The sequence below is a fragment of the Papaver somniferum genome, chromosome 5 (genome assembly GCF_003573695.1).
Source record: "Papaver somniferum cultivar HN1 chromosome 5, ASM357369v1, whole genome shotgun sequence".
Taxonomy (NCBI): Eukaryota; Viridiplantae; Streptophyta; class Magnoliopsida; order Ranunculales; family Papaveraceae; genus Papaver; species Papaver somniferum.
The window spans coordinates 201,840,861-201,856,963 of record NC_039362.1 but is presented as its reverse complement, the minus strand read 5'-3'; the positions used below and the strand labels follow the sequence as shown (position 1 = coordinate 201,856,963).

Genomic DNA, 16,103 nt, shown 5'->3' with positions numbered 1-16,103 from the left:
ATTTTTCTATCTGGAACCCAATTTTACTGGTGTCACAACTCAATAAAGGTTGCCATCATAGACACATGACCAACAATTCTTAAATAATGAAATAAGTCGCACGGTCATGGTGAGAAAATAATTCTCACTAGAGGAGTTTCATTTTGCCATGTCTGTTACACTAATGAACAAGTTACATGAATAAGGGAACCATAACACCCCGCACCCAGACACCCACACCATAACAGGAAAAAAAACATTATCAATCGGCTGCATCATTTTTTATTTATTTTTTGAGTTTTATTTTTTTTAATCGGTAAATCTTTTGATGTTGACCAGTATTGAACTCACGTAATGATATCATCACCCGAAAAATCAAGCTACACGTGATATCATGGGAAAGCTCATGCAAATCTGAGTTATTGGCATTTGACATGCATATTTTTTTTAGTTTCTTAATCTTTTTGTAGTTGCAGGAAATCCTACACTACACTCCTCATATGATTTCACTGTTGATCAACTCATTTTTAGGTTTACACTCTTAATTTTATTGATAAATCTTTGGATGTTCTTACAAGAAAGATAAAGAAATCAAGAATGATCTCTGCTATGGATTTTCTCTCTCCTATTTACTTGTTTCTTACTCAAAATAGATCCCCCCTTCCTTTACAACTCGAATGACTATTTATAAGGAAATACATAGTGGATGACAGCTAATCTGTCATTTATTTTCGGATATGGTTTGCGACATTCTCGCAACCTTACAAATGTTAATTTTGCAAGATCTCTAATTTTCGCAAGACTATCACATTTTTCTCATGATCTTTGCTGACGTCGTTTCTGAAATTGTTCTGCGACGCTATTGTGTCGTACCATTGATAATTTCGCTAAGACATAATTGTTGCGAGATTCTGATCCTACATCTTGCCTCTTCTCATGTCTTCTCTGCAAAGCAGAGAATGATGTGAGAAATGCCGCAACTGCTTATCTTTTCATATTCTGCATTTATCACACGTATTCTTTCTTCCATTTATTTCTCGACACGTCTTTTGTAACCGTTACTTTTTAACCGCTTATATCTTTCCGTATTAACCATGTTTATTTTCTCGAGGAAAAATTCCCTCTATATATATTCCTTTTCACTCTCTTCTACTTTCCTTTTATTCTTTCTGCAACTTCATCGTTCTTCTGCAAATTCCATTACTGCAACTTTTTTTCTTTCTTCTTCAACCTTCTTAAGTTCTTCTTCATCTTCATACTATATCTTCATAGTTCGTAATTTTCTTCGAGACAATCTCCCTGCTATTATTTTTCATGGATTCATCAAGGTTAGTCTTCTCTTTTCTTCTCTATGAGTTTTGCTGAGTTGATATATTTGAAATTGATCTTGTTTATTGCCTTATTTGATGTTGTCCATGTGATTCCCATACTCTTGTTATTTCAGCAAAAGCGGCTCCAACACTAAATTTATAGTTCAGAACCCTAACAATCCCAAATCACAGCATAAGGTTGGCGCACATAAAAGAAAGTCTGCGAATGAGAAGGTAGTAATAAATACTATCTTTTTCTAATAACAATATTGTTTCCTCTGTTTCTTAACTGGATTGTAATTCGCAGGGTGATAAAGATCTTCATAAACCTCACAAGAAATCTCGCCACCTTAAAACTGTTCCAACTTCTGTTCCCTTCCACCTACTCATTTCTTCCAAATCTTCTGCGACATCTTTGCAAGATAAACCTTTATCTCCAATTCGCAAAAATGCTGCCTATGATTTCATTTCTTCAAAATCTCCTGCGACATCTTCGCAAGATAAACCTTTATCTCCAATTCGCGAAAATGCTGCCTTTGATTTCATTTCTTCAGTTGACCTTTCTATGATTGAAATTCCCCTTGTGGATCCTTCTGCGAATGAAACCTCTTCTCTTCCCATTGAGAATGTTTCTCAACCTTCTGTTTCTACCAGTTCTCTACCCAAGTCTCTTCCTCTGTCGAAAGAGACCGTGGAAGGGATAAATATTGCTTTCAAAGTTTTATCTGAAATTCTGGATGACGGCAAGAAGTCTTCTACTGATCCCATCAAGTCTAATGTTTGTGAAATTCTGAGCAAGCATTTAGGTTCTGGCTGAGATGCTTCGCATACAACTTTATAAAAGGAAGCTTCAGAATGTTTTGCTGGATCGTGACAATCTTCGCAAGAAGAATGATGAATTATGAGGTATGATTTCCTTATCTATGTCTTTAATTTGCCTTTTCGATGGTTTTATCCTTCCCATGTTTAATTATCCTTTAAATCCCTCTCTCGCATGTTAAGCATTAAATCAGAAACGAATAATTGAGAGATATCAATTTGAATCTGCTGTTGAAGAAGCCCGTGTTGATAAAGAAATCTTGATGGATCAATATAACCAATTAGATAACCTCTATTCATATTCTCTTGATCAGATAAATAATCTTACCAATGAAAATACCCAATTAGTTCAAAGACAAGATCTATTAAGTAATGAAGTATCTCATCTTTCTTACTCTTTAACTAAAGCTAATTTAGGGATGGAAACTTTATCATATGAGAATAAAACCTTGTCTCAAGAGAAGCGAACTTATTTAAACAAGATGGTGATATCTTCGCAACAACTTAATATTCTCCAAAAAGTATGTGTTGACCAAGAGCAATCTCTTTGCTCTTTGAGAAATGAACTTAAAGAAGTAACAGAATCATCTATCGCTAAAAGAGATACACTCGTTCAAGGTATAATAGCTTTAAGTGTGAAGGCAAATCATCTAAAAGAACAATATTCCAAATTAGAAGAATCTTATTCTTCTCTTGCGAAGAAAAATGCCTTTCTTATTTCTAAAGAGAAAAATCTTCAGTCTCGACTTAAAGGTTTAGTTGGAGATAAATTTGATGACGCAATGTACCATTGGGAGAATAGTTGTCTATCCTTGATTCAACACCTTATTTCGCAAAAGGAAGGTAGTCATAATAGTTTGACTTCCTTAATTATCTTTTCTTTGTCATATCTCTCTGAATTCCTTATCTTAATAAAATTTTGTATTCTATTTTTCGCAGAGTCTGAGAAGAATCTTCATTCTTCTATTTCTGATTTGGAGGCTAAATATGCTAAAATTCTCAAAGAAAATGCATTGCTCGTCTCTACCCTTACTGGTTCTCGCGACCGAGCAGAAAGAAGACTTGATTATCTTTCTTATTTTAAGGATATTCAAGATATGAATCATCAAAGAGCACTTCTTCGCCAAGTTCATCTCCGGGCTGAAGTCCTTGTAAATGACATCTTACTGTCCAACTCTCTTCCTCCTACATCAATTGATCCTCTAGATGTAGATGATAATGAAGTCCCTCGTCCTGCTGATTGTGATTATGATTACGAAAGCGGTGCAGGGGATAATTTCCTGGAAGATGAAGCAGAGGTTCCTTCTAAAGAAGTATCTGCTGGTGTTAATCAGAATGAGAAAGAAATTTCTCCTGAAGAAGTAATTGCTGGCGATAATCAAGATGCTAGCCATGGCGAAGATCAAAGCCGAAATGAAGAAGAAGCTTGCGAGAATGTTGGAGAAGAATTTCTGTCATCTCCTGCTACTGACATTAATATTGAAACTTGAGCTTCTTATCTAGCTTTGTCCTCTTGAACTATCTTATTTTTATCACTTTTGAGAGTTACCTTTTTCAATCGACTTTGGAGTCAACTTTTCCTTTTAATATGTTGTTGATAAGAAAGATAATGCTTCTTGTGTATCGATTCACATACTTGCCTCTCATTATCTTTCTTGCAAAAAATAATATGTTATAAATGCTTATAATTAATTTGTTTTATCGTATGGTCTTATTTTGCCTTCCTAATTAAAGGTCTTAGTATGCCATCTTTTGTCATTGCGACAAAATCGCAGGACGTCCTTGCACTTTCATACAAAAACCCATTGATCTTGTCTTAACTTATTCTTTTGTATTATGGTCTCTTCAAAAATGTTGCGACAATATGACAGGCCTAAATATTCTTGCGAAAATAAAGCCCCATGACATTGCCGTCTTGCGACGAAATCGCAGGACGTCTTCGCACTTTCATGCGAAAACCCATTGATCTCGTCTTATCCTTTTCTTTTGTATTATTGCCTCTTCAGGATTGTTGCACAAATATGACAAGCCTTAATATCCTTCCGAATGAAAAGCATCATGACATTTGCGTCTTAAGACACTTATCAGCTCCCTAATGGAGGGTGCCGCCCTTATCTCCCCCCTGGTTGACCCTTCAAGGAGGCGTACTTCTACCATACAAGGTTAGCTCCTCCCATCCAGTCTTAACAACAACCAGTTGTTTTCGCAGCCTCTTATCCCTTTTGCCTATATGGCTTATGGTTACGAGATTGCACCCTAAGTGGAGTTTTCTTCAGGCCGAGTTCAGCATGAGCCAAGACTTGTCAAGAATGGCAAGGACGCTTCAAACGCCCCCGACACTCTTGACTCAACCGTGTACCTCGGCGCCTTGATCAGATTCTGCACTCCTTGGGAGAGTCCTTATTACCTTAGTCGCCCAACCTAAGTCATATGCTTAAGCTGAGAATCCAATGTGCCTCTCCCGGATGGGCTTTATTGACCCCAAATCTCCATGACTCGGGTTCCGGTGGCGGTGTAGCCTTTTCCTGAGCCATGTAACAGGTACCCCCTAATATGACGTACTTTAGGTCTTACATTTTCCTCTTGCGAAATTTTATTCGCGAAATTGTGATTTTGGTGAAGACAAAATTTCATATTTAATATCAAAGTGGCCTACTTGTGCATTCCATCTCTCCACCCTTCCTGATCTTCTAGAATTCTTCATCACTGATTCAATTGGTACTTTTGTTAATACCTTTATCTTGTGTGCTTGAAAGTATATGCGGAGGTTAAATGATGCATAAACTAATGCTAAAATTAACTTTTCAATCTTTGAGTAATTCTTCTCAGCGGTATTAAAAGTTTTTCTAATGTAATAAATGGGTTTCTCCACTCCTGCGTCTACTCGCAATAACACAACACTTAATGCATGCGACGTTGTCGCAAGGTAAATCAATAATTCTTATCCTTGTTCTGCCTTTTGTAAAATAGTTGTATTCATAAGATGTTCTTTGATTCCTTGCAAATCCTTTTCACATTCATCACTCCATTTAAATTTGCACCCTTCTTGAGTATATCGAAAAAATATTGGCATTTGTCTGATGATTGCGAAATGAATCTCCCCAGCGAAGCTAGAAGCCCATTCAATTTCTGTACATCTTTTATTGTTGCTGGTGTCGGCATGTCACGAACTGCTTGCACTTTTTCTGGATCAACCCGTATTTCTTCCTTTGATACAATGTAGCCTAAAAAATTTCCCGATGCAACTCCAATAGTACACTTCTCAGGATTCAATTTAATGTTATACTGCCGCATTTGCTCAAAAATATCCCTCAAGTCTTGCACATGGTCTTTAGCTTCTTTACTCTTTACTAACATGTCGTCCACGTATACTTCTAATGTTTTATGTATCCATTTTGCAAACACCTTCTCTACCATTCTTTGATATGTCGCTCCCGCGTTTCGCAAACCAAATGGCATTTTTCGTGTAACAATATAAACCTCTTGGGGCAAAGAAAGCAGTATGTTCTTGATCTTCTTCGGCGAGAGGTATTTGGTTATACCCTTTGTACCCATCTAAATATGATACCCTATCATTTCCCGCTGCCGATTCCACCATTTGAGGAATATCTGGTAATGGAAAACTATCTTTGGGGCAAGCTTTGTTTAAATCAGTGAAATCTATGCAAATCCTGATTCCCTTGTTTTTCTTTGGGACAATGACCATATTCGCTATCCATTCCCTGCCTCAAGCATTTTCTGTAATTCTTCTTCTATTTGGGAATGGTAAATTGTTGCAATTTTTCTTATTCTCTGTTTGAATGGTCTCACATTTTTTTTAATCTCCAATTTGTGGCATGCAATTGATGGATATATTCCTGGTATCTCATCCATGTTTCCTGCGAAAATATCTTTATATTCTCGCAACAAGTTAACAGTTCTTTCTTCTTCTTCTTCTATATCCATTTTGGTTCCAATTCTCAATATTAGAGGTTCTTCTATAGTCCCAACGTTTATTTCTTTGTTGGTTCTGCGGCAGTGTAACTGGGTTTAGGTTCTCCCATTGGTGTTGGTTCTTTTATTGCTTTTATGGGTCTTTCCCCTTCTTTCGAAATTTCGCTGGGTATTCCTTTGCCCTTATCATATATACTCTAAATTCTTCTTCCTTCTTTGCTTCTTTTGCCAATTTTCTGCGAAATTGTTTCTTTTTTGCCTGTTCTTCATAGTGTTTTACTTCAATTTGATGACATAACTTCGCATTGTCAACATCTCCTCTAATTTCACCTATTCCATTTGGAGTGGGGAATTTAATAAATTGATGCAACGTTGATACCACAGCTTTTATCGCATGTATCCATGATCTTCCTAATAACATATTATATGGCGATTCCATATCAACCACGCACAACGTTACATGTGTTTCGATTTCTCCAAGTGGAATTCGTACCACTATTTCTCCTTTAGGTTTTGTTGTGGATTTTCCAAAGCCGTGAACAAAATATGCTGAACTGGACATTTTTTCGTCTTTAAATCCCATTCCCCGGAATGCATGATAAAATATTATATCAACTGAACTTCCTGTATCGATTAAAATTCTGTTCAACATCCATTCTCCTGTGGATTTTATTGTTGTATCCTTCTCTTTTCGTGTAATAGGCATTGTGATGACCAACGGAGATGTATGGTTCAAATTTTCTTTTGGTATTTCTTCCGCCATGAATGCAATTTTTTTGTTTTTCCCAATCTTTCAAGGGTGATGTTTTTTCTACCGCCATAACTTTCTTTCCTTCAAAATTTCGTTTATGTATTCTTCCTTTGATGTTTTCATGGAATTCATTGATCAAGCTTTTTGTTATCATATTACACTCCAATCTTTTGCCATTTTCATTAATTCTATTCATCTTTCTTCTAACTGATTCACTGGTTTATTTAATCACTTTCTTGATTTGAATATTCTCAATCAACAATCTTCAACTTTCGATCTTCAATCTCCATGTTTCTAGCGCCATTATGTAGTTGCAGGAAATCCTATACTACACCCCTCATATGATTTCATTGTTAATCAACTCATTTTTAGGTTTACACTCTTAATTTTATTGATAAATCTTTGGATGTTCTTACAAGAAAGATAAAGAAATCAGGAATGATCTCTGCTCTGGATTTTCTCTCTCCTATTTACTTGTTTCTTACTCAAAAAAGATCCCCCTTCCTTTAGAACTCGAATGACTATTTATAAGGAAATACATAGTGGATGAGAGATAATCTGTCCTTTATTTTCGGATATGGTTTGCGACATTCTGGCAACCTTACAAATGTTAATTTCGCAAGCTCTCTAATTTTCGCAAGACTATCACATCTTTCTCATGATCTTTGCTGACGTCGTTTCTGAAATTGTTCTGCGACGCTACTGTGCTGTACCATTGATAATTTCGCTGAGACATAATTGTTGCGAGATTCTGATCCTACACTTTTCATGTCATGGCTTCATATTTTCCATTACCTTTATCTACTTTGATGCGTCTCGCGCACCAAAGCCTCCCGCAGCAATGTGGGGGCTCTAGACCATTCCCTTCTCGCCCATTAGATTTATAGTTTTGGAAATTTTGTGACCACACCTTGTATTGTGCTTGTGATGTAGGACTTAAGTTCCGGCATGACCTTGTTCGGATACTTTGGCTGATGCTTGTTTTAAAACTGGTGTACTTGCTAGGAAGGAGCTGGTGGGGTTCGCGCATTCGCGCCTGGTCTTGCTATTTCTAATGTTGTCACATAAGCGCAAAAAATATTTGGATAAGTGCGGTGCTCAAGATTAATGACGGACTGGCTCGAGAAGTTTCTAGTTCGAGAAAAATAGAATCCTCGGTTGTGATGCCAGATTCCGCCGAATGGTCATCCGCGAAGGCCACGGGAACGATCTTCTGTAGGAGTAAGTTAATTATTGGCATCGCGAGGTGAAGCATTTTTAGTCCCTTTCGTCCAGTGATTAGGACATCGTCATTTCATGTCGAAGACACGGGTTTGATTCCCGTAAGGGATAGGTACTCATCCCCGGCCGACAAAGCTTGAGCACTAGGAGCCGTTGCTTGTTGGGAAGACCGGCCGGCAATCAAACCAACATGAACATGTGTACATGTCGACAGCCCTTTAAGACTAAGTAAGGACATAACTGTTGGGAAAATTGGTACCCCGAGCGCAGCGGAATTACAGGATCACAAAGGGAAATTGGTGATTTGAACCAAACATGGAATAAATAATAAGAAAGACAGAAGATAAACAAGCACACACAACCACAACACAAGATATATGTGGTTCACCTTTACAGGATACATCCACGGACAACACCACCAGAAAAACTTTCATTAACATCAAAGACCATTACATGCTCTTTCCGCAACCCAAGACAAGAACCAAAGAGTTAACAAGACATACCCGAGAACACCATCGAAGAAACCATAAAAATCAATTCTATAACCATTCTCCAAACCAACCTCGTGTCTTCTCTTCAACACCTTCTTCACAGTTTCTAGTAACATAGGAGAAACATGGAAACACTAGAAAATAGGTTTAGGGAAAAGCCCCAAACCCTAAACACTACACACCAAAATTCTCTCTCTACAAGTTTTTCTCTCACACAGATATTGACCTTCACGGTAGCACACGATCCTCCCTACCAAAGAGACCAAAATCCTAAGCACAGGGATTTACCACTCTTCTAGGTTGGATTATCTACAACTCTACAGTTCTAGCACTATATATAGAGAATACAAACTTGGTCACCAAGTATTAGTCTCCAACTAGGAAACTAAACTCTTTCCTAATATATTTCCTACTCCAATTAGGATATCCACCCAATATGGAAGCGGACCTAACATAGGAAACTCACGGTTCCCTAAAAATCTCCACCTCGGATCATACTTTCAAGCATGATACGATCATAGGAAATCACCTTCGTCTTCCACCAGAGTTATTCACCATCTCTATATACCCGTAGAACTACTTTTGAAGCTCAAATCCGAACTTCCATCTTCATAGAACCATATATTCAACCAAAAACACCATGACATTGATAAAAGTATTCAAACCATCTTCTTTATGAAGAACACTTGTGAAACTGGCCACGCTTCACAAACACCAAGAAAATCTTTAATCACCATCAACGAATCCTTGCACAGACTCCACCATTGATCACCGAGAGAACCATCCAGAAAAATCACCATTAGCTCCACCTAACCAGTAAGCTAACAACATATTGAACACTAATCCAGAAAAGAATAATTAGATTCAATATCGTACTCCAGCACATGTCATGATTACCGTGTATTTGAAACAAACCATCAGACATCTCCACTGTGATTAACATGCTTAATCCCTTAAGCGATTCTCAAAGCCATCACCAATCTGACATACTCTTTACCACCATCACACTCAACATATTCGCTTAGAATATATACCGTGTGAATGCCCATATTATTGTGTGGTACATGCTTTCGAGATCGGGCACATTCTTGAAATTATGTACAAGCCATCAAGAATACTTTAACATAGATTTAAAAACATAAATCTATAACATCTCGTGCACAAATTCGAAGCGTTGCTGGACTTGCTTCTACATGAGACCTCGTAGCCCCATCCTTTATTCAAACTTTGTAACCCATTCTTTATAGTGTATGGTTACTAACACTCTTCAAGAAGTAAATATGTATTCCACCTCATTTGACCTTATTCTGCATCCCATACTACATCATAAAAACAAACAAGGAACATACACTTCTACCAAGTTGAACCTCCAGTTTGTAAATCACTTCACAAACCCATCTTTCTGTAAACACTGGTTGAAACATTATCTTCAAAAAATATTTCTCCACCCGAACAATAAACCATCGTTCAATTCCAAGTTCAATCACACCATCCCGTCCTTGGCTCTGATACCAATTGTTGGGAAAATTGGTACCCCGAACACAGCGGAATCACATGATCACAAAGGGCAATTGGTGATTTGAACCAAACATGGAATAAATAATAAGAAAGACAGAAGATAAACAAGCACACACAACCACAACACAAGATATACGTGGTTCACCTTTACAGGCTACATCCACGGCCAACACCACCAGAAAAACTTTCATTAACATCAAAGACCATTACATGCTCTTTCCGCAACCCAAGACAAGAACCAAAGAGTTAGCAAGACATACCCGAGAACACCATCGAAGAAACCATAGAAATCAGTTCTCTAACCATTCTCCAAACCAACCTCGTGTCTTCTCTTCTACACCTTCTTCACAGTTGCTAGTAACAGAGGAGAAACATGGAAACACTAGAAACTAGGTTTAGGGCAAATCCCCAAACCTTAAACACTACACACCAATATTTTCTCTCTCCAAGTTTTTCTCTCACACAGATATTGACCTTCACGGTAGCACACGATCCTCCCTACCAAAGAGACCAAAATCCTAAGCACAAGGATTTACCACTCTTCTAGGTTGGATTATCTACAACTCTACAATTCTAGCACTATATATAGAGAATACAAACTTGGTCACCAAGTGTTGTTAGACCAAGTGTTAAGACACCCATAATTTGGTCTCACAACATAATGAATGGTACATGAACATCTAAATACTTAAAGGCCTAGACAAATAAAGCTCTTGTGTTGAACGGTGAGAAAGCCCTCGCTTCCTATTGGTCGAAATAGGTCTTTTTTGAGTTTTGTGGAACGAACGTTTTGGTGAGGACACTTGGCAACGTATGATTGGTTTAAAAGGAATAGGAAAATGATTAAAAAAAGAAAACCAAATTCAATTTGGAATTTATAAAGTGACAATATTTAGGTGAGGACACTTGGCAACATATGATTGATTTAAAAATTACAAACTTAAAAGGAAAACCTAACTTACCATGTTTGTAGTTTTATGGAAGTCCAAATTCAATTTGGAAATCGAGTAATTGCTATATTAGGACTATTTTTTCCAAATTAATATATAAAGTGGAAAAAATCCTCATATTTTCTGCGAAAATAAAAGGAAAAAATAAATAAAATTTCCACATATATACCCTCCACCTATTTAATGTATTTGTCGCGCCACACCAAATCAAAAATGCATTTCCAAGAGGTGGGGCGAAGACCCGCACACACCAAGCTAAAAGGAAAAAAATAAATAAAATTTGCACATATTTTCAATTTATTTAATGTATTTGCGCCGCCGTACTAAATCAAAAATACATCTCCACGAGGCGGAGCGAAGCCCGCGCACACCAAATCAAAAATACATCACCGCGGGGCGGGATGAAACCTACGCACACCAAATCAAAAATACATCGCCACGGGGCAGGTCAAAGCCCCGCGCACAGCAAGTTAAAAAAAAAATATGTCCGGTGCGTAGCACGGGCACAAATCTAGTAAGGTACGAACACGACAACCTTATTAGAAGGAGAGGCGAAAGAAAAGAGGCTTTTATTGGAAGGTCATCTTTCCCTTTCAACCATACAGAATTCCTTCTAGCTAGGTCGTCTTATTGCTTATCGTTTTTGTAATAGTTATTATTAGGCAAAGCCCTTTCTGAAAATCTGTACTCTAGTGTCTGGTGCAACAACTTTCCCTCCCCATTTCCCTACTCTTTAATGTCACTGTGCTAAAAAGACTTCAGTGGTTTTTTGGGCAAGTGTTAAAAAAAAAAACAAGATTTGGAGGGGTATCCTAGAAGAACAACTCTTATGCTACTCCGCTCTTCCAAAGCATAGAGTGATTTCACGCAATATCTATGGAGAATCCGTATAATAAGTGCCCGCTCTGGATTGGAATCCAAATACCAACTCCGTTTCAGTAAAAATGATAATTTCACTTTTTCATTCTTGCCTAAAATTTGCCAAATTAAAAAAAGTGAAAAAATCTGAAAGAATCACTTTTCTAAATGGATGGAGTATATATTATTTTGAACCCAATTTTGATGGTGTCACGACTCAATCAGGGTTGCCATCATAGAAACATAACCAAAAGTTCTCAAAAACTTCTCACTGATCCATGTTATTCTGGTTGGATTCCCTCTCAATGGATCTTGGCAAAGCTCATGCAAAATTGAGTTGTTGTCATGTGACATGCATTTTTTTTTTCTAGTTTCTTAATCCATGTTTTTCTGCAAATTGAGCTTAGTTGGTGTAAGTTATGGTTATTTTGTTAAGTATAGACGTATAGTTTAGCATTGCAGTTTCCGGGTGCGATCAAGAAAGTCCTGTTGTGTTGTTCTAGTGTTTGTTTACAAGAGAAAGATAAGAAAGATGGTTTGTTTAAGGTTTCTGATTTGGATGAAACTGCTTGTAATATTGTTGCCTTAAACACATGATGAGTTAAAAACTCTAGTTAAAGCGGCATTTGTTAATTTAAGCCTGCATGCATGCAGCTGCTGCTAAGAGCCTAAGACCGTGCTGCCTTACTTTTTTCGCGAATTTCTGAAATTTTGCTGCTCAATCAGAACTGATTTCGTTTTCACAATCCTAGGTTGTTTAGAATACAATAGTTTCTTGTTAGCTCAAACTCGTATTACTTTTGAGCCTATATATATACATAATGAAGTGATCGCTTCCCTATAGCCTCAAACCATGCATCTCCACTTCAAAATTTTATAACTCTCTTGGTATTTTTCTTTCATCAAAACATGAAATATTTACAGGTAATTCTCTCATTGTCGTTATTATCACTTGTTTTCACATTACTAGTTGTTGAATCCTCATCTTTGAATGATACTTTGGTCAGCAGCAACATAACAAGAGGTTCGTCACTTTCTACTTATTCGAATGATTCTAGTTATTGGCTTTCTCCCTCGGGTAACATTGCTTTTGGCTTCTACCAATTACCTTGGTCTCCTGACCGTTACGTAGTTGGTATATGGTTTGTCAAATCCGAACTTAAAACCCTAGTTTGGACAGCTAATCGTGACGACCCTGCATTACATAAACCATCTTCAATTCTCTTCAACAACGATGGAAAGTTGATGCTGCGAACGCCAGACTACGATAAAGAGAAACTGTTAATACCTGACGTGCAAGTACCAGTGTCATATGCAAAGATGCATGATAATGGCAACTTGGTTTTATACGATTCAGATTCTCAAATTGTTTGGAAAAGTTTCGACTATCCTACCGATACCATTCTCAGTGGTCAAAAATTAAGACCTGGAGTTGATCTAATCTCCGGTTATCACAGATTATCAGTGCAACAGACTAATGGTTTAGTTGCTATATATGAAAAGACTAATTTTGGGTTAAGAGATGATGACCAAGGTGAGATAAGTGGAAAGAGTGTATCTGTATCACATGCGCTCAAGGGTTCAGTAAGTAGGCCATTAATCCTAAGTTTAGACACTACTGGTAACTTATATCTTGTTGGTTCTGATGATGTGGTACTTAAATATCTTTACCGGGATAGGAATCAAGAGTGTACTGATGTGAAGGAAACAGTGGATTCAGAAGGGCAACAATTGATTATATGTACTAATGTTCATATATATAGAGCAACACTGGATTCAGAAGGGCGTTTTAATTTGTACAAGGAAAGAATTGATGGAAATATTAGAAATCATGAGAAATCTTCTAGTGTTTTGGTAAAACGATGGCCAATTCATCATATGGGTGCCGGGGAAATAGTTGCAATCGCAGTTTGTTATGTCATTGTTTTTGGTTTTCTTTTAGTGGTTTGCTGGGATATTTATGATAAAAACGGACGGTGAATAAGAAGGCCTACAGCATAGGCGCATAATGCAACATAAGTTAATTATCAGGAGATGTGTAATCTTCTCTTCTCGTTTGTTTCTTTTATCCAATTCAATGGTAAATGGTATTTTCTCTTTTTTCTTTATTATTTTTGAATTCGATAAAATTCACATGCACTTGGTAAAATTCTTTTGAAATGAGTTTCTTCTTGTAATGTCTGTTACCAAGGAAAAAATTATATATGAACAAGTTACATGAATAAGAGAACCATAACACCGCACATCCACACAACCACACCGTAAGAGAAAAAAAAAATCAATATCAATCTGCTTCGTCATTTATGAATCCATGTTATTCTGTTGGTATTTTGCCCTCCTAATTAATACCCGGAAAATCAAGATATAACGCAGATCGTTGCGAAGCCCAAGCAAATCTGCCATGTTGCCATTTTACGTGCATCTCTTTCTAGTTTCTTAATCTTTTCGTCTGTCATAGCTTCATATATTCCATTACCTCTATCTACTTTGATGCGTCTCGCGCACCAAAGCTTCCCGCAACACAGCCAGCCTCCTTCCGTCGACAGATAATTGTAGCCCTTTTTGACAAACTCTTCTTGAGCATCGGTGAGAGCTAACTGGTAATCGCGGATGAAAACATCAAAAGCTGTTAAGTTCTCCTCGTTGACTGCTGTCTTGTTCACTCTCTTGTCTCTGCAGAGAATTTTCAGACATTTAATACTTTTCGTCTTGAGAACCAGATGCAAAGGCGTGTTTCCTTGGTTGTCCTTTCCGTTTATCATATCCTCGGCCATGTTTGATTTCCTTAAAATGTACTTCATCACTTTCACGCTTCCATTCTCAGCAGCAATATGTAGACAGTTCTTTCCATTGTTGTCTAGTTGTTTCAGACATTCTTGGCTGTGTTTCATTAACTGTCTCAGCTGATCTACGTTCCCTGTTGTTATAGCTTCGTGCAAGGTTGGATCCATGTCTGATTCAATTTGTTGCAGAATACCGGACGGAACAACACTTGCCACCAGATTCTACAAAATTAAGGGCATATACTGTGAACTAGAGGTATAGAAACACAAAAATAGGAAAACCACAACTTTATAAGGTTGAATTGGATGTCTGCAAATTTGTTTGCTCCAAACTTTTCTGGTTTAGTAGTCTTATAGCATCAGTTCATTGAAATGAGAACAACGAAACCATTGAACACAACGAAAATAGACGTAGTAAAATACGATAGAAACAACGGAATATAGTAGACGAACAATTGACATGTGGTTATCCATTACACTCAAGCGAAACTTCTTTTTACCTATTCAATACAATTGTTCGCAATTTCGCATCATGATTCCTGAAATTGTAGTTTCAACTATGTAGGGCATTTGCTAATTGGGATAACACTTTCCAGTTATTATTCTTTTTTGCTCAAATTTTACATACTACTCACTAAGATACAGAAATGAATGAAAATAAACCTTACCGAGAGAAGCAAAATAAACCTTACCGAGAGAAGCAACTCACACAGGACCTACGAAATCCGAAGCGAAATGCGAACCCAGGAAGCTTGGATAAATGGTTGACTCCGAAGGAAGAAGAATGTTGCTCTAAAACGAAACTAATACTAAGTAATAGTGCCGGGCCTTTAATAGAAAGATAGTTGACCAAATACGTGAGAGATTTGCAGCAATGCTATTTTGTTATTCTTTGCGTATCTCAACATAATATTGAAGGATACCAAGAACGTGCCTTGAGATATGCTTGCGACAATCTTATTCAAGTAACCATATGGTCAAATTTTACATATATATACTACTCAAAATAAAGTTAAGATACAGACATGAACTGGAAAAATCTTACCAAGAGTAGCAAAATCTGTGGTCCAAAGATAAATTCCAAGATAGAGTAACTCTATTCAACAAATAACTAACTAAAATCTGAATAATAATGGTTTACAGAAGTCAGTTCTCGAACCTGAAAGGAAAGGAAAAGAAAATCTCAATTAGTTGCTTGATCATCTGTTCTCAACAACCAAATAGCCAAAACACGAAAAGATGAAAACTTACACAGGACCTGAGAAATGGGAACTGAGCGGAATAAATGATTGACATTGAAGAACGGAGCTCTGAGCAATAATTAGTGCCGAGCATTTAAGAGAAAGTCAATTGACCAAATACGTGAGAAAATCTGGACCGCAGGCGTAGGTTTCATCTGATGACTTTTTGCTCCATCATTGCACTATGGCCGTAAGATCTCATTATTGATAGTGCGCTCAAACTCATTATGGATTGCTCTTCCAAGTGAT

At 37.2% G+C, this 16,103-nt stretch overlaps 1 protein-coding gene across 7 annotated transcripts; it reads right to left on the bottom strand.

Annotated features, from left to right (window-relative positions):
• Positions 1-13,970: 13,970 nt before the first annotated feature.
• LOC113284314 (ankyrin repeat-containing protein At5g02620-like) lies at positions 13,971-15,924 on the bottom strand. Of its 7 annotated transcripts, none has more exons than XR_003328074.1 (4): positions 15,865-15,924; positions 15,659-15,772; positions 15,306-15,569; positions 13,971-14,835 (listed from the first exon to the last, which is right to left on the bottom strand). XR_003328074.1 is itself a non-coding variant. In XM_026533753.1 (3 exons), exon 3 carries the CDS (start codon positions 14,779-14,781, stop codon positions 14,188-14,190), a length of 594 nt encoding a protein of 197 aa, XP_026389538.1. In that variant the 5' UTR covers positions 14,782-14,835; positions 15,659-15,772; positions 15,865-15,924; the 3' UTR covers positions 13,971-14,187. The 7 variants fall into 7 exon arrangements, 2 of the variants coding, with proteins under 2 accessions (XP_026389538.1, XP_026389537.1); XR_003328077.1 differs by having other exon boundaries at positions 15,306-15,405; XR_003328075.1 differs by having other exon boundaries at positions 15,872-15,911.
• Positions 15,925-16,103: the final 179 nt, after the last annotated feature.

Bases quoted from the DNA above. Each gene is read 5' to 3' on its own strand.
- LOC113284314 (XM_026533753.1), bottom strand. From the start codon at position 14,781: ATGGATCCAACCTTGCACGAAGCTATAACAACAGGGAACGTAGATCAG.